Consider the following 26,836-nt stretch of genomic DNA (forward strand, 5'->3'; position numbering starts at 1 on the left):
AGTTCATTATTAGTGTATATAAATGCCTCTGATTTCTGAGTATTGATTTTATATCTTGCTACCTTGCTGAATTCATTTATCAGGTCTAGTAGTTTTTTTGACTGAGACTTTAGGGTCTTCTATATACAATATCATATCATCTGCAAATAATGATAGTTTTACTTCTTCTTTTCCAACTTGAATGCCTTTTATTTCTTTTCCTTGTCTGATTGCTGTGGCTAGGACTTCCAGAACTATGTTGAATAAGAGTGGTGAAAGGGGGCACCCCTGCCTTGTTCCTGATCTTAAGGGTATTGCTTTTAATTTTTGCCCATTGAGTATGATGTTGGCTGTGGGTTTGTCATAGATGGCCTTTATCATGTTGAGGTAAGTTCCCTGTATTCCCACTTTGCTGAGAGTTTTGATCATGAACGGGTGCTGGATTTTATCAAATGCTTTTTCTGCATCTATTGAAATTATCATGTGGTTTTTCTCCTTTCTTTTGTTTATGTGATGAATCACATTGATTGGTTTGCAAATATTGTACCATCCTTGCCTCCCCAGAATGAATCGCACTTGATCATGGTGTATGATGTTTTTCATATATTGTTGGATCCGGTTTGCTAATATTTTGTTGAGGATTTTTGCATCTAAGTTCATCAAGGATATTGGCCTATAATTTTTTTGTGTGTGTTGTCTTTGCCTGGTTTTGGAATCAGAATTATGCCAGCCTCATAAAAGGAGCTTGGAAGTCTTCCTTCCTCTTGAATTTTTTGAAATAGCTTGAGAAGGATAGGAGTTAGTTCTTCTTTGACTATTTGGAGAATTCACTTGTGAAGCCATCAGGCCCAGGACTTTTCTTTTTTGGGAGTTTTTTGATAGCTGTTTCAATCTCATTTGTTGTAATTGGTCTATTTAAGTTTTCTGATTCTTCCAGATTGATATTTGGAAGATTATATGATTCAAGGAATTTGTCCATTTCATCTAGGTTGTCTAGTTTTTTGGCATACAGTTCTTCATAGTATTTTCTTACAATATTTTGTATTTCTGTTGTGTCAGTTGTTATTTCTCCTCTCTCGTTTCTAATTTTATTTATTTGAGTCTTCTCTCTTTTTTTCTTGGTGAGTCTCATTAAAGGTTCATCGATCTTGTTTACCTTTTCAAAGAACCCCAGCTCCTAGTTTCATTGATCCTCTGTATTGTTTCTTTAGCCTCTATGTCATCTATTTCTGCTCTGATCTTTATTATTTCCTTTCTTCTACTAGCTCTACTTCCTTTTTCTAGCTTCTTGAGGTATGCCTGTAATGCTATAAACTTCCCTCTCAGGATTGCTTTTGCTGTGTCCCATAAATTTTGAGTTGATGTATGCTCATTATTGTTTGTTTCTAGGAATTTTTTAATTTCTTCTTTGATCTCAATGTTAACCCATTCGTTATTTGATAACATGCTATTTAGTTTCCAAGTGTTTGAATGTTTTTCAATTTTTTTATTGTGATTGATTTCTAGTTTAATGCCATTGTGATCAGAGAAAGTGCTTGATATGATTTCAATCTTCTTAAATTTGTTGAGACTGCTTTTGTGCCCTAACATGTGGTCTATCCTAGAGAATGTACCATGAGCACTTGAAAAGAATGTATATTCTGCTGTTTTAGGGTGAAAGGTTCTGAAGATATCTATTAAATCGAGTTGATCTAATATGTCCTTTAAGTCTGCTATTTCTTTGTTAATTTTCTTTCCTGAGGATCTATCTAATGATGTTAATGGGGTATTGAAATCCTCTACTATTATAGTATTGCTATTGATCTCGCCCTTTAAGTCCATCAAAGTCTGCTTTATATATTTAGGTGCTCCTATATGAGGTGTGTAGATATTTATAATGGTTATATCTTTCTTTTGGATTGCTCCCTTTATCATTATGTAGTGACCTTCTTTATCTCTAACTATGGTCTTTGTTTTAAAGTCCATTTTGTCTGATATAAGTATTGCTACCCCAGCTTTTTTTTCATTTCCGTTTGCGTGAAATACTTTTTTCCATTCTTTTATCTTCAGTCTGTGTGCATCTTTTGATTTAAGGTGTGTCTCTTGTAGATAGCATATGTATGGGTCCTGTTTTCTTATCCACGCAGCTACCCTATGTCTCTTGATTGGATCATTTAATCCATTAACATTTAAGGTTATTACTGATATGTAATTGTTTATTGCCATTTTTTTTCTTTAAAACTGTATTCCTCTTTTGCTATATTCTTTTTTTTTCCTTTGATCTGTTTACAACAGGTCCCTTAGCATTTCTTGCAGTCTTGGTTTGGTTGCAGTGAATTCCTTGAGTTTTTTTTTTTTTTTTTTTTGCTCTGTAAAGCTTTTTATTTCTCCTTCAATTTTAAATGATAGCCTTGCTGGATAAAGTAGTCTTGGGTGTAGGTTCTTGTTCTGCATTACTTTGAATATTTCTTGCCATTCCCTTCTGGCCTCAAGTGTTTCTGTTGAGAAGTCAGAAGTCATCTTTATGGGGGCTCCTTTGTAGGTGATAGTCTTGTTTTCTCTAGCAGCTTTTAATATTTTCTCTTTATCATTTAGCTTTGGCATTTTAATTATGATGTGTCTTGGTGTTGGTTTCTTTGGGTTTCTTTTTAATGGAGTTCTCTGTGCTTCCTGAACATGTGAAATGTTTTCCTGCCTTAACTGGGGGAAGTTTTCCGCTCTGATATGTTTGAACAAAGTCTCTATCCCTTGTTCTTTCTCTTCTTCTTCAGGAACCCCTATGATGCAGATGTTATTTCTCTTCATGTTGTCACAGAGCTCTCTTAGAGTTTCCTCAGACTTTTTGAGTCTCTTTTCTTTTTTCTGCTCTGCTTCCGTGCCTTTATTTATCATGTCCTCTAACTCGCTGATTTGATTCTCTGCTTCATCCATCCTTTTAATTCCTTCCATTGTATTCTTTATTTCAGATATTGTATTTGTCATTTCTGACTGATTCTTTTTTATTATTTCAATGTCCTTTTTTATATTTGTTATCTCTTTATTTAGGTTTTCATAATGGCCATCTATGGTTGTTCTAATATCTTTAAGCATCCTAACAATCGTTATTTTAAACTCTGCATCTGGTAATTTGGTTATATCTGATTCACTTAGGTCCTTTTCTGGGGATTTCTCTTGGTTTATTTGTGTTGTATTTCTCTGCATTTTCTCTTCACAGGAGTGGCTGTGATCACGCGCTTGGGTGCACAAGCGTTGGTGACCTTGGCCTTTGCCCTGCCCCCATGTGTGATGTTATGCTTGGTTCTGAGGGCACTGGCGAGCACCTTTGCTCAGCTGCGGGTCTCCGCCTGTTTCCGGACTTTCGCCCTGCCCTTGCAGGAGGAGCCCGCTCGAGGATCAGCTGTTAGCCTTGGCTCTACCACTGGGCAGGACTGCGTGCCCAAGCTCAGCTCAGTAGTGGAATTCCGCCTCTTCTGGGCTTTTGGCTCCACCCCCGTGGGAGGAGCTGGCTACCAAGTCAGACCACAAGCCTGGGTTGCACAGCGGGGCAAGGCTGTACTCCTCTGCCCTTGCTCAGGGGCTGGTCTCCACCCTTCCCGGGGTTCCCGCCCTTCTCCCGCAGGCTGGATTACAGGCTGCCGTCAGCTGAGCTTGACCACTTTTGCACACCCCCTTCTCCCCAGCCGGACAATATTGAGCTCACACCTGAGCCCAGTGGTGGCCAGCTGGCTTCCACCCCTGCCAGCAGAACTGCACTTTTGTCTCCCACTGTCGCCTGCCCTCTGGTGAGTCCTCAGCCGCGTGGGTAGAGGCGTTGCAGCTCGGACCCTAACACTCACTACTGTAGACCCAAAAGCTCCCTCCTTTTATGCAACTCTGCTCTGAGTGCCGTGGGGGAGCTTGTTTGGCTGCTCTCCTGCTTCCCTTTGCTGGTATTGCTGTTTCCGGGGGAAATATTCACTTCAGCTTTGGGGAGTGGCTCGTCCCAGGGGTTAGGGTGGCTATTTCCCAAAATGTTTCTCCCTGTGCCTCCTAGATTACATTCTCTTCCTGTTACTCTGGTCCTCTCCTCTCTCCCCATCCCCAGGAGCCCTGGGTGAATGGTTATGAGAGAGATGTTCTGCGCGGTCCCTTTAAGAAGGATCCTGGGTCTGAGAAATCAGACTCTTTCTCACAAACAGTATCCTGACTTGTTTCCAGCTAAATACTGTCCTTATGCCTCTTCTGGGCTCTGGGGCTGCAGGCTGGGGCTTTGTTCTTGAGACTCAGGACCCTCTCCCCTCTGCTAAACTCACTTCCCGCCACACGAGTCTCTCCCTGCTGCCGTTCGCTCCGGGGAGCTGGGTAGCCCTCTCCGTGTTTCTGCTTTTCCTACCAGTCTCGGTGTGGCTTCTTCAGTGTTCCTTGGTTGAAGAGTCCTCTTAGTTTAGTCCAAAGTTGGTTTTTCCAGATGATAGTTCTTAAAATTAGTTTGTAATCCACTTTGGTTCTGGGAGGTAGATGTTGGTACGTTCGCCTACTCCAGCGCCATCTTGTCTCTCTGACACAATTATTAACAAGCTTATAACATTTGTCTAGGGGATTTATAAAAAAATGTTAAAACTTTCAAGGTAACACAATAGTGATGTCGTTTTATTGATACATATATATCAAAGACATTCATAAACCTTTTAGCGTCTATCTCCTCTCCTTTGCCAAGAGGTATATGTTAATCTCAGGATTTCAGGAAAGGAGAGAGAGTTAAAATCAGTGTAGGATATGTAAATTTTGTCTCTTATTTGAAAGGGAAAGGAAGTTCTTCAGATAACCTTAATTCTTTCAGAGAATTACAGTTAAATTAAATGACCCAGTTGTCTTTGTAAGTAAGGAGACTTTCATATCCTTCTCCCTCCATTTTCCAAAGAAAGGACAGGACAGAAATCCTGACTTTTTCTCTTTAAAATGGCGTTGCCAATACTAAGTTTTACAGTTCTTTGACACCTTACCACACCACACTCCAGTGACAAGCTTTAGGATAAGCCCATGAACCTGAGGTCAGGGAAGAAAAATCCATTGTAACAGCCACAGCTACATTAATTTGTGGCACCCAGGGCAAAAGAAAAACATAGAAAGTGTTGTTAGAAGTTCTAAAATATAAAACTCTTCCTTCCTTCTAGTCTCTCTTGACTTTTTACGGTGTTCCTTATTACGTAATGTCACTCTAGGTAAAAAAAAAAGTTAGAATTTTAAATTATTACCATAAATTCTACCTTTCATCTTTATATTGTGTAATGCCAGTGTAAGTGCAAATATATAGGCATTTAACTCATATGTAAAATCACCAAAATTTCACAATTTTTATTTTGTAGTTGGTACATCCTCATTATTTGTAGATTCTGTGTTTTGTAAATTTACCTACTTGTGAAAATATATTTGTAACTTCAAAATCAATACTCGTGGCACTTTTGTTCATTCATGGCCATGTGCATGTACAGGGCAGGAAGAATTTCAGTTGGCCAATATACATGCTCCCCTACCTGAGGCTGAATAAGGCAAAATTCTGCTTTTTCATTTCAGCTCTCAAAGTCTAAAAAAGTGTCTTTTTTACAGTTTACTTAGTGGCACTTTTTTTCTACCATTTTTGTGCTTTTTGTTGGTGATTTCATAGAGGAAAAACTACATGAAATAACTTGATGCTTTTTACTGCTGTGACATCATGATTTATAATAAGAAATATATATTTGGTCTTTGTCCCCATTTCTGGCACAGAGTTCCTAGCACTCTTGGAATTTTCTAAATGACGAGAGTAACAAAGGTACCTTTTGTTATGCTAATAGTGACTTTTGGGTCACACTTGAAGAGGGGAGCAACTGCTAGAGAACCAACCATGTGATTAGAGGGTTACGACTTTCAGTCCTGACCCCCTGACCTTTTTTTATTTTTATTTTATTTATTCATTTTTAGAGAGGAGAGAGAGAGGAGAGAGAGACAGAGAAAGAGAAGGGGGGAGGAGCTGGAAGCATCAACTCCCATATATGCCTTGACCAGGCAAGCCTAGGGTTTCGAATCGGCGACCTCAGCATTTCCAGGTCGATGCTTCATCCACTGCGCCACCACAGGTCAGGCCCTGACCCCCTGACCTTAAGGGGGGAAAGAGGGGCTGGTTGTTCAATCTATTGCCAATAGCAAATGTAATCAATCATGCTTATGTAATAAAGTCCTCACAATATCCAAAAGTACAGGGTTTAAAGAGCTTCTGGGTTGGTGAACCAAAATGCTTTTATCATGAGGATAGAAGTTCCTTCATTTGGGAATTTTATCTGGCTGTTGATTTGAATCTTTTAATACCCTTTGTAATAAAGTGATAATTTAGTGAGTAAACTGATTTCTTGAGTCTTGTGAACTGCTCTAGCAAATTAATCAACTCCAAGGAGGGTCTTCTGGGAACCTCTGATTTATAGTCAGTCAGATAGAAACACAAGTGACAATGGGGACTCAGGGACTTGCAATTGGCGTTTGAATTGGAGGGCAGTCTTGTTGTAACCTGTGGAATCTGGTACTGTCTCTGGTTTGCTTGTGTCAGAATTGAGCTGAGTTATAGGATGCCCAGTGGTGTTGGAGAATTGCTTGGTGGTGTGTGAGTGCCCCACATGTTACACCCAGTGATTAGAATTTTTACCTCAACTTCTTTTTTTGTGTGTGTGACAGAGACAGAGAGAGACAGAGAGAGGGATAGATAGAAAGGGAGAGAATTGAGAAACATCAATTCTTTGTTGCGGCACCTTCGTTGTTCATTGATTGCTTTCTCATATGTGCCTTGACCGGGGGTGGGGGGCTACAGCAGACCAAGTGACCTCTTGCTCAAGCCAGTGACCTTGGGCTCAAGCCAGCGACCTTGGGCTCAAGCTGGTGAGCCCTGCTCAAACCAGATGAGCCCGCGCTCAAGCTGGCAACCTCGGAGTTTTGAACCTGGGTCCTCTGTGTCCCAGTCCGACGCTCTATCCACTGCACCACCGCCTGGTCAGGCCCTCAACTTCTTGATCCATGCACATTTCACTTACTGAGAGTAAGGGAAGACTAAAAGGAAAAGAAACTATGGGTTATCTTATTTTTCCCTTTCTTATTATGTCATTATTTTCAGCATAAGTGGTTAACTAATATAAGGAAGTAACAGAAGTAAGATACATTTCCTTGGCATTGGTGTTTCTTAGAACACCGTTGCCTTCTTTCTGTGACACCAGCTTATTGACTGGTTTAAGACTCAGAGTTCTAGAGTCAGTACAGGCCCTCAGCCCACAGGCAAACCAGAAGTGATGAAAAAGCCCCATGACACTAAGGCGGTGCTCAGGGAGGAGACATGCCAGGGGAGCAGCGAAACTTTGTCCTGTTCACCATCAGAGGGTGAGTGATGAGGAGCGAAGGAGAAGACTTGGCAAACCTATATTCCATACTACACAGTATCCTGAATGTGGTCACAATCCATATAACATAAGTTTGAATAGCTAATTCACTATATTTAACTAATTAAGAATCATAACAAATTTGTTATTTTTTTTATCCTGATCTTGGAAAATAATTTCCTCATATTTAGCATTATCAGGCATATGAAATCAGATAGTTACTGCAACTAGACATTCAATTTAACTCAAAAATTTCTGGTAACTAATGTGAGAAAATAAAACTTAAAGGGAAAGAAAGGCCCTGGCCGGTTGGCTCAGCGGTGTCGGCCGCTGTGCGGGGGACCCGGGTTCAATTCCCGGCCAGGGCACATAGGAGAAGCGCCCATTTGCTTCTCCACCCCCACCTCCTTCCTCTCTGTCTCTCTCTTCCCCTCCCGCAGCCAAGGCTCCATTGGAACAAAGATGGCCCGGGCGCTGGGGATGGCTCCTTGGCCTCTGCCCCAGGCGCTAGAGTGGCTCTGATCGCGGCAGAGTGATGCCCCGGAGGGGCAGAGCATCGCCCCTGGTGGGTGTGCCGGGTGGATCCCGGTCGGGCGCATGCGGGAGTCTGTCTGACTGTCTCTCCCTGTTTCCAGCTTCAGAAAAATACAAAAAAAAAAATAAAATTTTAAAAAAAAAAAAAAAGGGAAAGAAAGAATTGCAATTTAACCCTTTGAGTAGTACTAACGTTCATGTACCTCCTTGTGCCTCCTGACCATCCAGAGTACAATCAATTCATTTTAAAAATAACTCGATTGGTTGTAGTGTTGTCCTAGAATATAGAGGTTGCTGGATGTTCCTGTCTCTCTCTCTCTCACTCAAAAAAAAAAAGTAAAAGATAATAAAAAGAAAAGAAGTATCACCCACTAATTTTAACATTCATTGCACTTACCCACATCAATTATTCAGTGGCACCTTAATGGTCATTTTCTTTTTTCCTCATTTCTTCTACATTTATTATTTATGATTTATTTATAAGAAAGAACTATACCTTTTCTCATTTTAGTTGTTTACTTGACCATTGGCATAAATATCAATTACAGATATTTATTCTTTGAGTTATTGTTGGGCAGATAAAATATATGCTCACTGTGTTAAAGATGGTGCTGCCCACGTGGAAGCCCGTCTCCCAGGTGATGATATTAGTTGCCCTTATGCTTGGAATGGGTGTAATTATGTTAATGTGTGTTGGGGGCAGGCTGTGGGCAGGCAGGATCCTTGTAGCCTGGGGCTTGGTTTTAGGACTAAGCCTTTCCTACCCTTTTTGATGTGGGGTGATACAATCCCATCATGCCTCAGATAAGTGACTTTGTATTAGAGATTTCCCTATTTTGTATATTGGATTAAAGGTTTTGATTTCTGCACTATAAAGTGGGGCAGACCCGGAGCTTGCTCTCTCTCGGTTCCTGAGATTAGCATTAGAGAGGAGAGAAGAGAAAGGCCATGTGGAGGAGGCCAGGAGAAGCAGCCAAGATGGTGGAGTGCTGAAGAACAAGCCAGTTTGTGCAGTTTGTGCAGGGAGAAGGAAGGAGTTGGGGAACAGAGGTGAATAAGTCTGGTGAGCTAGAAACCCTTGATTCTAGGAAACTCAGATAAGTCAGTAACTTTGTAAGCACTGAATGAGTGGGTATTGGAGCCCAGTTTGTGTTTTTACTTGCCTGCCGGGTGCAAGATAGGATTAAAGGTGATGGCCCATCAGCTTTTGGCTCCATTGTTTCATTACTGTCTGACTGAATCAAATGCAAACCTGCATGGACCAGGTGGCTGTGATGGTGGCTGTGGATACTGGCTTTACAGTTATAAATTTATTTTATTTTATATTGCTCAAATTGTTCTAGTTTTGCCTTTGGGAGATCTTTCAAATGGCTCCTTTAGATATGCTTTCACTTTTCTTGTCTTTTCTCCACACCCCCCACTAGTTTTCTTTTCTTTTCTTCTCATTGCTTTTCTTTCTTTTTCTTTTCTTTATCTTTTCCTTCCCTTCCCTTCCCTTCTCTTCCCTTCTCTTCCCTTCCCTTCCCTCCCTTCCATTCCCTTTTCTTTTCTTTTCTTTTCTTTTCTACAAGATGGTTAAGTTCAACCTGTGTTTTCTCTGCCCCAGTCCTAGAAATATCCATTTCTCCCAAGAGCTCTGGTTCCTTTTATTAGGAATGATATTTTGAAACCAAGCTCTAGTGCTAAGTGTGTCCATTGTTGTTAGGGTGTTAGCACATCAGATCCTCCAGTGGACAGAGCTAAAAGGTGTATAAATACTGGCCTATGCAGACACACATATCTATATTGATTTCTGTATCTATTCATACATATTAAAATAAATATGAGTTCAAATGATACTCTCAACTCTAATCCAGCACCAGAGAGTTTGCTGGAGCCTTTTCTACTTGCTTATTTCTCTGATAGTAAGAAACCTGCCTCTCCTTAGCTATAATATTGTATATTTACTTATTTATCTAACGTTAGTATACACTTAAAGTAGTTTCAGAATTGCTAACCTAAATGCCTGTGAAGTACAAATTCACCATCTAGAATGCAGTGTTTTGTTGAGTTCTTTGTGTCTTTCTTTTACAGTTTCAAGTAAAAACATTGTATTCCAAAGTTAATTAGGTCAGCTCTTTCTTCCTCTACCCTCTTCAGTAAGATTATGTCATATATACTACACTGCTCACAAAAATTAGGGGATATTTTATAGCTTTATATTCATTTTGAAATATCCCCTAATTTTTGTGAGCAGTGTATTTGTAATACAGTTAGATTCATTTATCACAATCTGCATTTCATCACGGGTTCTCCAGATAGTCTGGTCAATTTTTTAATTTGCATGCAATAGAAGTCACTCCATATGCTATACAGTTTTTTGCATTTTGACAAATGCATAGAGTTATGTATTCACCATTATTACATTACCGTACTGAACAGCTCCATTATCCTAAAAATTTCTTTGTGGCGCACACCCCCCCCCCCACACACACACACTCCCCTTTCCTCAAACTTGCCAGCCACTAACCTATTTCCCATCCCTGTAGTTTTCCCTTTTCCAAATGTCCTATAAATGGAGTCATAGGATAGGTTGATATTTAGGTCTAGCTTCTTTCACTTAGAAAGATGCATTTAAGATTTGTCCATATTGTTGCATTCATGAATAGTTCATTCCCTTTTACTGTTGAGTATGAATATTCATTGTATGAAAATAACACAGTTTGTCCATTCACTTGTTGAAGGACATCTGGGTTATTTCTAGTTTTTAGCAAATGTGAATAAAACCACTGTAAGCAATCATTTTTTTTTTTTTTTTTTGGTGTGTGAATACAAGTTTTTAATTCACTTGAGTAAATATGCAACAGTAGAATGGCTGAGTTGTATAAATGTTTGTTTATAAGAAATTGCCAAATAGTTTTCTAAAGTGGAGGTTATGCTTTTCAATCCCATCAGCAATAAGTGAGAGTCCCTGTTGTCCTACATCTCCAGCATCTGGTTGTCCATTCTCATTTTGAAATGGAAACTTGCCCTGCCTGGGTTGCTCAGTTGGTTAGAGCATCATTCCGATATGCTAAGGTTTTGTGGCACATATAAGAGTCAACCAAAGAATGCATAATTAAGTGGAATAACAAATTGATATTTTTTTCTGTCTCTGTCTCTTTCTAAAATCAATAAAAAATAAAATAAAGTGGAAGCTGTCCCCCACCCCCACTGAACTTTTTCCTTTCTATTAGCCTCTGCCTGGATTATAAACTAATCTGAATTTTGCTTTAGTATTAGTGAAGCTAATGATTTTAGACTACTTTGTATTTCCATGGTGCACTAATGTACGTATTCTCTCATTTCTTATCTCCTAACAGTCTTAAAAGGCAGTTTTAGAAAAACTTCTTGGGTTGGCATGAAAGATAGTGGTACCTGTTTGAAAATCATTTCTTTCTAGCTTTTCCAAACCTCTGTGAGCCTCTTAGCTCCCTACTCATCTCAGCCTCCTTTTAGCCTAAACATATTAATCCACTGAAATACGAGGATGGTCAAGGGTCTTCACTTGGATCCGGCAGGATAGACTGGTACATGTGGCTTCTAGCTGGGTGGGTGGGCCTTAATTCATCAGGAAGGAGCCATGTATCTGGATGCTGCTGAGCTGCTGCCTCTTTACTTGGCAACTAGCACAGTATCGTAGTCATTAGAGTCCTCATTTAACATCTCTTGTCCATGTTTCATCTGACTATTCTCACTCTGTGCAGATTGTTGATAAATCACATAATCCCCTAAAACCAGGAACCTCCCTGATTGCATGACAAGTTGGACTTGGGTCCCTCTAGACCAGGGGTCCCCAAACTTTTACACAGGGGGCCAGTTCACTGTCCCTCAGACCGTTGGAGGGCCGGACTATAAAAAAAACTATGAACAAATTCCTATGCACACTGCACATATCTTATTTTAAAGTAAAAAAACAAAATGGGAACAAATACAATATTTAAAATAAAGAACAAGTAAATTTAAATCAACAAACTGACTAATATTTCAATGGGAACTATGATCCTCTCACTGACCACCAATGAAAGAAGTGCCCTTCCAGAAGTGCAGCGGGGGCCGGATAAATGGCCTCAGGGGGCCGCATGCGGCCCGCGGGCCGTAGTTTGGGGACCCCTGCTCTAGACCATCTGTCCTGCCCTCTGGATGGTTTGTGTTTGAGGACGTCACTTCTTCCTGCTACTGGCTTCCATTGGGATCGGCTGGCAGGACATTTTCATAATCTCTGCAGTCCTGAAAAGGTATCCAGGGTTGCTTCTCCTGGACTGCTCCAAGATCCAACCCTGCCATGTTGACATAGTCATGTGAGGTCAGAGAAGAACCTTCCTCATCACTGAGTGGATCACCGTTTTCAGTTCTTGGAGACCAAAAACTGGTACAGTCACTGGCATTGTCACAGCCCTTGCCCCTTTTATCAGTAAATTCCAGCTCTTGAGTACTTGAGAGGGCAAAGAAGTTCCCAGGGGGGTTGTTGGCAGAAGCTAGAGTCTCAGCAATCTCTTCTGCTGTGGGGACATTGACATAATCTCTCGAATCCTCTGAAGAAATGCTCAGGAAGTCTCCAGATGCTCTGACGTTGGTGTAGTGTGCTGACAGAGTGAGGTTCCCACAAACCTGGGGCCCAGCAGCATTGCCAAAGATGTCTACAGCGTGAGTCTGGGCTCTGTGCACCTGGAAGGCATTGCCTGCTTGGGAGGGCTATGATAAGAAAAGAAAGTCAGTGACAAGATAGAAGCAGAAATATGGACAAAACCTTTGTTCTTCCCCACCCAGTACTGTGATCTGATTGTTCCTTCACTCAGTTCTCCACCTTATAGAATAGCTCTGAATCAGGGGTCTCCAAATGCAAGGCTGGGTAGGTATGAGCAAAATGGGCTGAGTTTAGGGAAAGTAACGGTATAAATGCGATGATAAGTTGTAACTGTTTTTTGGCCACAATGTAGGGGTTCAATGAGGAGTGGAGGGATAAATAAAGTGGAGAAAGCCTGCCACCTCGGAGTGCATTGAGGAGTAATATAGCATAGTTGCTAAAGGTAAAGACTTAGGATCAGACTGAGGGTACAAATCCTGACTTCACCACTCTCTGCTGAGTTTGGGCAAGTTACCTAATCTTTTTGTACCTTAGTTTCTTACCTTATAAAATGGGGATAATTGTAATATCTATATTATGAGATTTTGGTGAAAAGTAAATGGATCACTACATGAGACGTGTTTAGAATTGCTCCTGGCACACAGGAAACACAAAAATGCTTGCATTTTTATTGCCATAATCAGGCTTAGCTGATTATAGGTATTTAGGTATGCTGGTCTGATGTTTCCAGAACTTCTGAATTTTCAAGAAAAGCTGGACATCTGGACTTTAATGCGAAACTTTTTAGATTTTTAAATGTTGGCAACTGTCTCAAATGTGCTTCAAATACTACAGAGTCCAAGCAACAATGTTTGTGAGCTGAAGTCAGTTTAGGATTCAAGCTCTATATGCAGAATTTCCTCAGGACCCACCCAAGACCTGCAACTAGCGTTGGCAATGGAGTGTCCTCCTCCTTGCCCTGGATCAGTGGAGTCCAAGGACGGGACATGCAGGAAGAGGAGGAAGCAAAGGTGGCGACGTGGAGGTAGCAGCATGGTTAAGGGGAATCTGGGTAGCAGCAGAGTCACCATCAGCAGCAGGAGTGCATTTACTGAGATGACCATGAAACTGAAGGGACTGATTCTTTAACAAGTGAATAAGAAATTATCTATGAAAATGAGCTTCAAAGCGGCCCATTGGCTGTCCCTGTGCCTTTGCCCCACATTGTGTGGGATTGCTTCGTGGGGAGCTGCTGTCAGAGCCATAGCATAAGACACATGGGGTTACTGCTATTACTTGTAATATTCTCCTTGTAACCTCAAAGGATAGCCCCCATTTGATCAAACACTTTCTATACTAGCTACAGTGCTCAGTGACTTATGGCTATTTGTGCTGTGAAGGATAATTGAAATGATTGGACACAGGCCCAGAAATAATTCCCAAAGCAGTGTTTTAAGTCTGTTTTGAACACCAATAGCAATGTTGGAATATCTGTGACCTTCCTGAGGCAATTGCTCTAAAGAGGATCACATCATTTGAATAAGCATGTTATCATGTCTTTGTTAAAGCAACCCATTGCCTTTTTTTTTTTTATTGCAGAGACAGAGAGAGAGTCAGAGAGAGGGATAGACAGGGACAGACAGACAGGAACGGAGAGATGAGAAGCATCAATCATTAGTTTTTCATTGCGCATTGCGACACCTTAGTTGTTCATTGATTGCTTTCTCATATGTGCCTTGACCATGGGCCTTCAGCAGACCCAGTAACCCCTTGCTCGAGCCAGCGACCTTGGGTCCAAGCTTGTGAGCTTTTTGCTCAAACCAGATGATCCCGCGCTCAAGCTGGCGACCTCGGGGTCTCGAACCTGGGTCCTCGGCATCGTAGTCCGACGCTCTATCCACTGCACCACCACCTGGTCAGGCCCCATTGCCTTTCTAACATCATGTCCTAGAAGACATGTGTGGAAGTGCCCTTCTTGAAAGCCCAAGCACTAGCTCACATCTTTCTTAATTTTTCACCTTGGGCAGGAGGGAGGTCTTGAGGCTAGTCTTCCGGATTTATTAATAAGTCTGGTAGGGTAAGTGCCAAAGAACATGCTGTTTGTCTGCAGTGACTCAAGATCTGGGATCTACAACTCTTTCACCTCAATTCTTCTGCCAGAGACAAGTCATTTCTCCCAAGGGGCTGGTCATTTCCCTTACCACATGCGTGGAGGGAGGGCTGTCAGAGTTTCTAGAGAGGAGGCTCTCAATACTGAAGATACGAAGACTTCTCGACTGACGTCTCCCTGAAAGGAAAGAGGACAAATCCTGATGATAGCCAGTCGTGGCTTCGGCCTGTACACTCCCCGCATCAGGCTTGAAGTGGGTTTGTGTGGTGTCTGGTATTTCAAGCTGGCGTTCTGTGGTGAGAGGACCAGAGCTATAAGGATGGTGAGGGCCAGAGCTATAAGGATGATGTGCTCTGAGGCCTGGAGCCCTTCTCAGCTTCTGTGGTGCCAGAGGACACTAGCACAGGGGCAGGGCTGGGCAGGGAGCTCCTGTGTGAGCCCTCGCTGCCTGTGATGCCGGCTGGTTCACTCTCAGAATGTCTTCCCCACCCTGGACACATTCATCTGTACTCTGTTACCTTAACATCAGGAAAAACCCAAACCCCAAACCTAGAAACCCTCCTGCTCCCTTTTTAGAGTTTCTTGGTCCCTCGCTGACTTTGCATCTTACAGTTTATCTATCCCATTCTTCTCCATGCTCCCTGAAGGGCAGAAAACTCTGGAAGTTTAGAGAAAGTTGCTTCCATATGGTGAGAGGTGCATTCAGGACAGAAATGTCTTACGTCTGGATTCCATGGATCGGAAAGATAAACCTACCTAGCTCTTCCTGCCTCCTGGGCAAGAGTTCATAAATATTTTTGGCTCGCTGTCTGGATCGATGCTCAGTGAGCAAAGGCATGATGGTAACTTGCAGGTAAGGAATTCGCCCTGCATAGCAACAAGGGAGAAGGGAGTTTTGGAGATGAGATGGTCCCTGAAGGTACCCCCCCCCTCCCGCGTGCCCTGCATCATCAACAAATACACTTTCATACTTGACAAATTCCATTTGAGCTATAAGAAGAGGGACTCAGTGGACAGAGCAGGGAAAGAAAGCAAGGGCCCAGGAGTAATAGAGCAATGACTTTCAAAACGGAACTCCAATTAGCACTAAGACCTTTAGAACCACAGCCTAGAATCTTGAGGGAGACAAGGACCAAAAACAGAGGGCTCCTGGTTGCAATAGTTTAGCTCTAGGGCATAAACAGGTCTTTAAGTGCCAAGCTAGATTATTGGTCCTAGTGCGTCTCAACTTTGGACAAACAAGGGACTCACGCTTCTTCTGTTTATTCCAGTTCCACAGGCCGCAGAGAACCATGATGACCAGGAGGACGGCGAGCAGTCCCGCAAACCCAGAAAAGATGCTGCTGCGATGGTCTTCATTTCTGTGAGGAAAACTGAGTGCCATACTCCAGCCCGGGAGAATGGGGAGGTTGGAGAAGTTACTTCCCTCAGGAGTTAGAGCCTGAGGATTCGGAATGGGAGCCTGGTGAAGGGAGGCCGAGTTGGGGTGGGCTGTGTGGGGGAGAGGGTCATCTCTCCATAGACAGAGGGAAATTGGACACAGGAGAAGGAACTATCCTGTGTGAATGCTCATTGGATGCCAAGGGTTTGCATGTGAAACTTATTAAAGCTTTACAACAATCCTGTCTCTCTTTGTGGGCAAGGGACCTGAGATTTGGACTCAGAAAGGTCAAGTAACATATCAAAAATCACACAAGGAGAAAGGAACAAAGATGAATATGAGTCAAGGTCTGTTGGGGCCCAAAGGTAATGCTCTTTCAACTGCATCACATTGACCTCCAAACTGACAAAGACAAGTTCATCTGCCCTTGTTGTCCCTTGTTCTCACTTCTGGGCTTCCTGTCTTTCAGGAAGAAAGGATTACCCAATTTACAATTAGGGAGTGACTCTGTGACAGAGTCCAGCTTGTGTGCACTTGAGTAACCTCACAGCATCAACTTGTGGAGCTGGTCTCCAAGCAACACTCTGTTCTGTGGAATTTAACCAATGCAAATGCACTGAGCAAGTTCGGTGCCAGTTGCAGTTTCCCTGCAGGGATGGGGTTACTGTGCTTCATTGCCTGTTGTAACAGCAAGCAGCCAGGTTGCTGTTTTTTTTCACAGAAAAAAATCACTAGCAGAACTACCCCCAAATATTAGAGACCAGGTCATCTACCAGAGAAGACTTTTTTCTTCGTGAGTTCTAGGCTTGTTTATCCAACTCTATACCGGACATTTCCACTGGGCTGCCTAACAGATCATCGTAAACCAAATGTGTCTGAAATAGAATTCCTGTTCTTTCCCCATAAGCCTGCTCCCCCTCTGCTGTCTCTCATCATCTAGTAGCTCCATCTAAAATTATCCTTCACTGCTCTCTTTCTTTCATGTCCCACTCCTGGTCAATCAGCATCTAGCCCAAACCCAACTACCCCTCACTCCTCCACTGCTACCGCCTGGCCTAAGCCACCACGTGCTCCACATGGACCTTTACAATAACCTTCCTAGTGGGTGATCTTGCTTTCACTCTCAGCCCCAACATACAGGAACCAGTGTGATCCTCTCAGTAGATCAGATTGCACCCTTCTTCTGCTTGCAACCTTCCACGACTTCCTATCACACCTGGGGTAACATCCATAGTCCCGACCCAGTAAAGACTCCACAGCGCCTTATGTTTTAGCCTCTCCCTACCTCCTGACCTTATTTCCTACCACTGTCCCCTGACTTTGACTACCAGGATTCCTTGCTGCTCCCTGCTCATGCAAAGCACAGCCCGGTCTCAGACCTGCTGCTCCCTCTCCCAGCTGTCTGCATGGCTCAGTCCTTCATTTAATTCAGGTCTCTTCTGAAATGTCACCTCCTCAAACAGATCTTCCTTGGCCACACATTATTATTCTCAGTCCCCTTACCCTGTTCTGGTTTTTATTCCTAGGGCTTAGGACTGACATGATATTATAAATTCATTTGTGGGTTTTTTTTTGTTGTTGTTTATATCTGACTCTCCCATTTGACTATAAGCTCCAAGAGGTCATGGACTTGTCTATCATGTTCACCTGGTGCCTGGAACAGTAAGGGCCTGAGGAATAGTTGTTAAATGAATGAAGAAGTGAATTAATAAACAAATGAAAGAATACAGAAATCCTTCTCTTTAGGGGTAGAGGGAATCCAGGGTTCTGATATTATGAATTCATTTCCCATCAATGCCCCTGCCACCTGCAAGTGACATGTGTTTGTCATGTTAAACACATTTATGTCCTTAAACTACAGTGATTTTTAAATTCATTATCATTGACTTGGACTGTTATCATAGCACTGAAATTTATACCTACCAGTGTTCCTAAAGTTTCAATTGCTAATGGACTTTTATTTTTTTGTTAGGAAGATACTGAATGTAAAAATAGAGCATACAATTGATATCTGTGATTAGATCTGTGAGATTTTATGCCCTAAAGATATATCTTTATCATATCTATATTATATTTTTCATTCATAGCAAATCTTTAGGAGCTAAAAACACATCTTTGGGAAAAGTGGGACTTTTGTTTTTATCATGGTGGGACCTAGTGCTTTTCTGAAGAGTGATTGGTGGGACCTGAGATAGGAAAGAGTAAGGGAAGCAATCAAGGCCTCTGAGAGGTGAGAAATCCAAGCAGGCCAGCAGCTAGCTCTAAGAAAGTCCCGTGTAATCACAGCTTTTCCTTTGCCTCAATGACTCCTTTTCCCCCTCAACACCTATTCCTTTCCTCTCAGCAGTCCTGAGCGAACTTCTCTGAGCCTGGAGTTTGGTGGCCTCAGTGGACCTGAACCTGGTTATAAGGGGTGGCCGCACTCCTGAGTTGGACCCCTCAGGGCAGACCAAGCCCTCTGTTATTTGGGGGGAGGGGGTGGAGCTCCAACAGAGCCACTCACCTGTTCAGCCTGCTGAGAGTTACCTTCAGAGTGCTGGGTTCCGAAGTCCTCTGTCTTATTTCTGAAAGGGTTGGGGTGGCGACATCCATTGTCACAGCAACCTCTCTGACTTCAGCTTCTCCTTCTAAGCCTTCTCCTAATCATAATCAGTTAGCCAGCATGTTTGCCACTTTTCCTAAGTTGCTGATTCCCAGGAGAAAAGGCAAAATTAGTTTGTATTTGACATATTATTCTGTGTGATAGAACTACTCTCTTTTATTTTATTTTTTTAGTAGATAAGAGCGACAGGAATCTTTTTTGTCTCCATGTCTTCCAAAACCTTTCTAATATACAACTTTTTACTCTCAAACTTTCTTCTTCTAAAATTGTTATTCACCAAAGGTCCTCTCTCTCTCCCTCTCTCTCTCTGTCTCTGTCTCTCTCTCTCTTTCTCTCTTTCTCTCTCTCACACACATATATAAGTCTATTGGTTTTTAAACTTCTAATTTCTTTCTAGAATTTTCTTTCCTTCAACACACTCCCTAGCTTGTGTCTACTCCTGAAATGTCAGGCTGAGTCGATCCAAAATACAAAAACAACTAGTTTGGTTCTACGTGGATGTGGCTATAATGCCCATTGTAGGAGGGCAGAGCTCATCTGAATGTGGTGCTCCCTAAGGGGCAGCTAGATAGAAGCCTCAGTCTCTGCCTTCTGGTGCAAGTGTGAGGTACACAGATGTAGAAACTGCCAAGAGGCCCAAGTCCCCAACCCCCAAAGCAGAGAGAAAAGAGCAAACACTTGGCCAGAATGGAAACAGAGAGTCAGTGACAGGAAGCAACACCACCAACGTGCTAATGAAGCATAGGGCACAGGAAATGCTGCTTAGCACTCTTAGTCACATAGAAGAAAACATGTCTACACGCACTGTGCCTGGAATTGGTCAGGTGCTCTGTGGCCTCTGGGAGTGGGATTACCGAGGGGCAAGGTGGCAGGACATGTGTGATTTTCACCCTGGGTTTCTGAGGTGTTTAGTGTTTTATAAGCCTCCAGGTTTATAATTTTCCAGTTCTAAGGAGAAGTGGAGGGTGCTTTTCAGACACAAACACATATCTCTGGCACCTGGTGCTGAATTGAGGAAATCGTGGAAAGGTTGTCTCCATAAACGCTATGCAGGTAATTTTGACAGAGCTGACCTGTATTTCAATGTTTTGAGAACCTCTGCTCTGGGTGTTACCTAGAATGGAACTGAGGCTGGGTTAGCAGGGCCCCTAAAGGCCACTTCTTCCCTTCCTCTCCCCACTCTCCCTAAAGGTCCACTCTCAGTGGTTCCCAACTGCTGGCCCTCTCACTCACAGGGCTCTTCCAGGAAGATGGATCCAGTCCTGCTTTTTGCACACCTGAAACTGAATGGTTTATCCCTGTGTCTGCATAAAGTGTCCCAAACTTTCAGAATTGTTCCATTTTGTTTCTAACTCTCTTACCTTCTTCCTCTTACCAGTCTCCTGAAATGCTCTTTGTGTCTTGGGAGAGTCCAAAGATAAAGGGTCACTAAGACTTATGAAAGTGCGAAGAAGAGCCTCCGACTTCACTCTCCACAGGAAATAGAATGGCAGGGAAGGCAGCCAGTGTACCTTGTCACCATGCCTCCCTTCCTTCTCTTCCCTGAGCTGTGGCCCTTGCCCTGTCCATGCTCTCACAGGCCCCGCAGGAGAGGGGACCCTGTGGCTCTCCTCAGCTCTGCCATTCCAGGCCCTCACTCTCCTTCCTCCCTACCCAGTAGCCTTACCTGGCAAGAAGCAGAGATGGCTCAGAGGCAGCTGGTTCTAGAGCAGGAATCTGGATCTCTGTCCACCTCTCCTTTGGATTGGGGCTCAGTAAGAATGAGGACTCTTCAGGGGAAAATGATCCATGGGTCCAGTTGTTGGCTGGGACTATTGGAGGAGAGGTTCCCCAGGCCTGCCCTGAGCCACTGGCCCGAGGCGGAACTGTGTGTGAACCGGGAACTTAAAAGTTTATACACGGGAAGGGCAGATGGAACCAAACCTTAGAAACTTGACTACTACTCAAAAAGTTTTTTTTTAAAAGAACTTCCTCTTGCATGTGATCATCTCCTATCTTCTTAGCCTGCTTGAGTCACACTAATCTTGCCTCCGGTCTTCTGATTTTTTCCTGGCCCACATGTGAGCAAAACAGCCGCCTCAGAGGAGGCTCCGGGCAGAAGACTTAGCTCAGGTTTCCAGGTCCTGACTGCACCATTTCCTTCTGCTCTCCTTTCCTTTTCCGTGGTACACAAACCAATTAAACTAACAATTAAAACACAAATAGGTGTCCGAAGTTGTAATAGGGGGAAGAAGCTACTCATCCCTGGGAAACAGGGTAGATATTTTAAACCTATAATGATTTCAGGGGTTGAATCTTATACCTGATTCTAAAATATTGTTAAAGAGGAAATCACAAGGCCCAATATGGTGTCACTTGTGCTAAAGCCCATGATTCCAAACTTAGATTTAATATCTGACTTGCCTGTCTGGTGTAATGCACTAGATAGAGCATTGAACTGGGATGCTGAGGAACCGGGTTCAAAACCTCAAGGTTGCCAGCTTGAGTGCGGGTCACCGGCTTGAGTCCAGGATCACCCACATGATCCCAAGGTCACTGGCTTGAACTCAAGGTTGCTGGTTTGAGCAAAGGATCACTGGCTTGGCTTGAGCACTCCAGTCAAGCAAGGCACGTAGGAGAAACAATCAATGAACAACTGAAGTACCGCAGCTATGAGTTGATGCTTCTCATCTTTCTCCCTTCCTGTCTGTCTCTCTTTCAAGAGAAAAAAAAAAACACCTGACTTAATTGCAGTTTCAGCTTCTCCCAGAAGTATCATCTTAATCAACCAGTCTGGAATTTTCTGGTCAAGCACCAGTAATCTGTCACATGGACTGTCTCCCTCTCCCCCGCAAAGGAAGAAGAGACAATCTGACAATCTGCATGACACACCCTCCCCCAAAGAAGATGTCCTGGTTTAAAAGTACGCATTTTTTTTTTAGCTAATAACTTTGTCCTATCCTTCTTCCTATAAAAACCTTCTATTTTGTACAACTTCTCAGAGTGCTCTTGTATTTGCTAAATGGGATGCTGTTCTATGAATCCCTTAATAAAGCCAGTTAGATCTTCAAATTTACTTGGTTGAATTTTGTTCTCTAATAGTGTTAAGATTTGCTTTAAATAAAACTTATACGCCCAAGTGAGCAAAGCTCCTTGAGGGGTAGGGACTACACATTAACTCAACGATGTAGCTAACACCAAACACCTCTCAGAATCCTCTTTGGAAAGACAGAAGTCTTGTGTTGGGTATCACCATGAGTTCAGACCTTAAATTACTACTGAGGTGATCTTGGGCAGGTCCTCTCAGATTTTTAGGGTGTAAAATGACAATAATAATAGTACTTAAATAAAGCTGCTGTGAGAGTTAATTGGGCTAACAATGAAAAATGCTTACCCTTGCCCTTGGCATGTGTAAGAGCTTGTTAAATGGGGGCTGCTATTACAATATATTATTATCTCATGATACATTAGACTTTTTTTATTTAGAAAATTAAGTTTAACAGGATGACATTGATCAACAAGGTACATAGGTTTCAGGTAAACATCTCCACATCATTTGAACAGTTGATTATGCTGTGTGCCCATCACCCAAAGTCAAATTGTTTCCCATCACCTTATATTTGTTCCTCTTTACACCCTTCTCGCAGAGGTAGGTATGTTTAATGGTGAGTGCACCGGTGTGCACCCTGGGCCCTGAATTCTGAGGGGCCCTGCAAAACCCCAACTTTACACTTTTTTCTAATGAAACTAAGTTTGGTTTTACATGTGCAATTTTAACATTAATAGTACATAATATTTTTTATTTATTTAAAAATGTGGTTGGCCTGACCAGGCGGTGGCTCAGTGGGTAGAGTGTCAAACTGGGATGCCGAGGACCCAGGTTCGAGACCCTGAAGTCGCCAGCTTGATCACGGGCTCATCTGGTCTGAGCAAAAGCTCACCAGACTGGACCTAAGGTCGCTGGCTTGAGCAAGGGGTTACTCGGTCTGCTGAAGGCCCGCGGTCAAGGCACATATGAGAAAGCAATCAATGAACAACTAAGGTGTCACAATGAGCAACAAAAAACTAATGATTGATGCTTCTCATCTCTCTGTTTCTGTCTGTCTGTCCCTGTCTATCTCTCTCTCTGACTCTCTCTCTGTCTCTGTAAGAAAAAAAATGTGGTTGCACTGGCTGGATGGCTCAGGTGGTTAGAGCATTGTCCTGATGCACAAAGGTTACTGGTTTGATCCCCAGTCAGGGCACATATAGGAACAATCTATGTTCCTATCTCTCTCCCTCTCCCACTCTATCTTCCTCTCTCTCTAAAGTCAATAAAATTAAAAAAATATATGGTTAACATTATTTTTATTTTCCCTCTCTTTTTTTTTAAGGGGTCAAATATTTTCTTCTGTGCCTGGGGCCCCAACCAACATTAATGAGCCTCTGCCTTTCCCTAATACCCTCCCCTCTCCCCTCTCTCACATCCCCCTCCTTCTGGTAACAATTGCACTCTTATCTATGTCCATGATAGATTCATTTCTTTATACTTAAAAGACAGGCCCCTTTCCTCTTCTGATTTTTAGCCTGCCTGCCCTCTGTGTGCTACTTTATTCTTTTTAAAATTTTAAAATTGATTTTTGAGAGAGCGAGAGAGAGGTAGAAGAGAGAGTAAGAAGCATCAACTCATAGTTGTATCACTTTAGTTGTTCATTGATCGATTCTCATCTGTGCCTTAATGGGGGGCTGAGGAGGTACCCAAGCTGAGCCAGTGACCCTTTGCTCAAGCCAGCAACCTTGGGCTTAAGCCAGTGTCCTTGGGATCATGTGTATGATCCCGCGCTGTCTATCTCTCTCTCTGACTCTCTCTCTCTGTCTCTGTAAAAAAAAAAAGCCAGCGATCTTGCGCTCAAGCTGGCAAGCCGGTGCTCAAGTGGGCAACCTTGGGGTTTCGAACTTGAAACATCAGCCTTCTAGGTTGATGCTCTACCCACTGTACCACCACCAGTCAGGCACGACTTTATTCTTTAAATGCATATCTATAAAACAGACATGGTCCCTGCCCTCATGCAGTGGTCAGCCTGAGCTGGCCACCCCCTTGTAGGCACTCAGCATTCCAAGCAGACCCAGGTCATTGTCACTTTTGTACTTGGTGCCTTTGAACAAGTTTCTTCATAAGCAGTTTCTTTTTCTTTCTTTTTTTTTTTTTTCTGTATTTTTCTGAAGCCGGAAACGGGGAGAGACAGTCAGACAGACTCCTGCATGTGCCCGACCGGGATCCACCTGGCACGCCCACCAGGGGGCGACGCTCTGCCCACCAGGGGGCGATGCTCTGCCCCTCGGGGGCATCGCTATGTTGCGACCAGAGCCACTCTAGCGCCTGGGGCAGAGGCCGAGGAGCCATCCCCAGCGCCCGGGCCATCTTTGCTCCAGTGGAGCCTTGGCTGCGGGAGGGGAAGAGAGAGACAGAGAGGAAGGAGAGGGGGAGGGGTGGAGAAGCAGATGGGCGCTTCTCCTTTGTGCCCTGGCCGGGAATCGAACCCAGGACTTCTGCACGCCAGGCCGACGCTCTACCACTGAGCCAACCGGCCAGGGCAGTTTCTTTTTCTATAGTAAAATTCCAATAAAATTACATTTTAAGGGTTTATATTGTTGGGTTTTTTTTCTGGGTTTGGGCTTGAGGTATTTTGTTACTTTCTTAGATACTTATTGTTTGAATCATTACAAAGATCAAGCATCATTTTTTTAAAAAAACAAAATTGTTATTTAAAAATTTTCCCCCATTGATTTGTATGAGAGAGAGAGAGAGGAAGGGGTTGGAGGGGGAAGAGAAGCATCGACTCATTCGTTGTTCCACTTAGTTGTTCCATTTAGCTATCTATGTACTCATAGGTTGCTTCTCACATGTGCCCTGATTGGGCATCGAACCCATGACCTCAGTGTGCCAGGACAACCCTCTATCCACTGATCCAACTGGCCAGGGCCAACAAAAGTGTTATTACTTTTTTTTAAGTGCCCTAAATGTCACCATATCTGTGCAACTTCTCCTGAGAACTGGATTCTTGCTCTTCTGTGTCCCCACGACACGATGCAAGATAGTGCTTCTCAGTTGTTGGGATAAATTTTTGAAATGTTTGTCTCCCCGACTAGATTTTGACCCCCTTCTGGGCAAGGACTGTTTTATTTATTGTATCCCTGGCATTTGGTACAGTACTGACCATGAGTTAACTGTCCCTCTGAGAAGTTCCCGTAGGTATTGTTGCTGTGGATTTAAGACCTAAGCATGTAAAAGATGGAGATATTGAGCAAGAAATTAGTGTCTAGTCTTTCTTTCTGCTGTGAACTCACCATCCAAAGGAGAAGGCAAGCTGTGGGCTGCCCTCCCAGCCCTCGGAAGCGTACCCTGAGCTGCAGGATTGGCTCTCATTTGCCCACAGGATGGGTTAAGAATGGCTTTTGCATTTCTGGGTCAAAAAAAAAAAAAAAAATGCCCAAATTGCCCCTGGTGAAAGAACTCCATTTGAGCCTTTGTTTTAGAAGGTTTGGGACCTGGAACAGCCAGGCAGGATTACAACAGGAGCCTAACGGCGATGATCCCCCACCCTCCGGTTCATTTGCTTGTATCTTGGAGGATTTCTCCAGTCCAGACAAGTATGAAACAGAGAACAAGGCAGTAAATACCTTTCTTATAAGTGAAAGTTGTGAGAGAGCAGGATTAGGGCAGAGAGATTTAGAAACCACAGAAATATTTCTCACGTCTCTGCTCCCTGTCCTCACTTCACTTGAGGCCCTTGGGAAGAAAGGGGAGAATCTGGAAGCAAAAGGAGTGTGACCAGAGTAGGGAATGGTTTCTGTTCCCCATTCAGACTAAGCCTTAGTTGGCTTGGCATTACTGACAAGGTCAGAGAACCCTTTCCTTAGGTCTGGGAGCAGGTTAGAGCTTGCCTGCTTGGGCCTTCTGGAGTTCTCTGTTTGGCAGCCTCCCCTAGAGTTCTAGCAGCTGCACAGCCCAAGGCAGTCTGATAAACAAATATCTGCTCACAGATCCAGGCTTCCCTCCATTCTCAGGGGTCCCTTAGCAGCCCCCACACACAGAAGCTCTGACCCTGAGGCTCTGGCAGGAGAGAGGTGAACCATCAGCTGGGTGCAGGATAGATGATCACGTTAGGAATCCAATGAGATCACAGCACATCTCGGAGGAGGAGTCAAGAGCAAAGGACCTGGGGACCAGACAGCCATGAGACTGGAATAGGAATGGCACAGGTCAAGATGGTTTTCTCTGTTCCCTTCTTTTTTTTTTTTTTTTGTATTTTTCTGAAGCTGGAAACGGGGAGAGACAGTCAGACAGACTCCCACATGCGCCCGACCGGGATCCACCCGGCACGCCCACCAGGGGCACGCTCTGCCCACCAGGGGGCGATGCTCTGCCCCTCTGGGGCGTCGCTCTGCCGCGACCAGAGCCACTCTAGCGCCTGGGGCAGAGGCCAAGGAGCCATCTCCAGCGCCCGGGCCATCTTTGCTCCAATGGAGCCTTGGCTGCGGGAGGGGAAGAGAGAGACAGAGAGGAAGGAGGGGGGGTGGAGAAGCAAATGGGCGCTTCTCCTGTGTGCCCTGGCCGGGAATCAAACCCGGGTCCCCCGCACGCCAGGCCGACGCTCTACCACTGAGCCAACCGGCCAGGGCCTCTGTTCCCTTCTTGCGGGAGTGAATAGAATATTATATCAATCATTTAACCAGGGCATCTGGAACATGCTATGGTAGCAAGCAATATATTTTAACTTTTTTTGGGGGGGGGGAAGCATTTTATTTTTACAATTTGTGTGTCATAGGAAAACACAGTGACATTAGGGCTTGGATTTATCTGTACCCTTTAGTATGAGGCTTGGACCACATGTGGCATGTGTGGTAGCCAAAGCAGCATTTTCTTCAATCTTCTTTAGATTGCAGCCACACATTAGTCAGCACAATCTCCTTAAACTATAAGATAGATCACTTGCAGTCCTTGGTTCAAACCCACCAATGAATTCCCATTTCACGAAGTCTGCTTTATAAACAGCTACAGCTACAGCTACAGGTTTCGCCCCCCATTTTCAGCCCTCTGAATTTATTTCTGTCACTTTCCTACTTAGTGACTCAGTTCCAACACCCCCCCCCCCCCCCCCACACACACACACTCCTTGCTTCCTTGCTTGTTCTCAAACAAAGACTTCCTACTTCAGGGGTTTGCACTTGAGCCCTTTGCTGGGGCTCCTTTCCCTACACATATTTATATAGCTTGCTCTCTTACTCCCTTCACCTCTTCTCTTCACGAAGTCTCTTTGTCAGAAAGGCC

The 26,836-nt window shown here is 43.5% G+C and overlaps 1 protein-coding gene across 1 annotated transcript; it reads right to left on the reverse strand.

The window, feature by feature from the left end:
- Nucleotides 1-10,436: 10,436 nt before the first annotated feature.
- LAX1 (lymphocyte transmembrane adaptor 1) lies at nucleotides 10,437-20,477 on the reverse strand. The gene is given in 9 exon segments (XM_066362014.1): nucleotides 10,437-11,446; nucleotides 11,449-11,504; nucleotides 11,506-11,631; nucleotides 11,998-12,581; nucleotides 14,655-14,740; nucleotides 15,320-15,430; nucleotides 15,815-15,924; nucleotides 18,448-18,630; nucleotides 20,213-20,477. Coding segments are annotated over 8 exon segments (1,218 nt in total). The 5' UTR covers nucleotides 18,537-18,630; nucleotides 20,213-20,477; the 3' UTR covers nucleotides 10,437-11,390.
- Between the last annotated feature and the right edge of the window lie 6,359 nt (nucleotides 20,478-26,836).

The sequence above is a fragment of the Saccopteryx leptura genome, chromosome 2, assembly GCF_036850995.1.
Source record: "Saccopteryx leptura isolate mSacLep1 chromosome 2, mSacLep1_pri_phased_curated, whole genome shotgun sequence".
In the NCBI taxonomy this organism is placed as follows: Eukaryota; Metazoa; Chordata; class Mammalia; order Chiroptera; family Emballonuridae; genus Saccopteryx; species Saccopteryx leptura.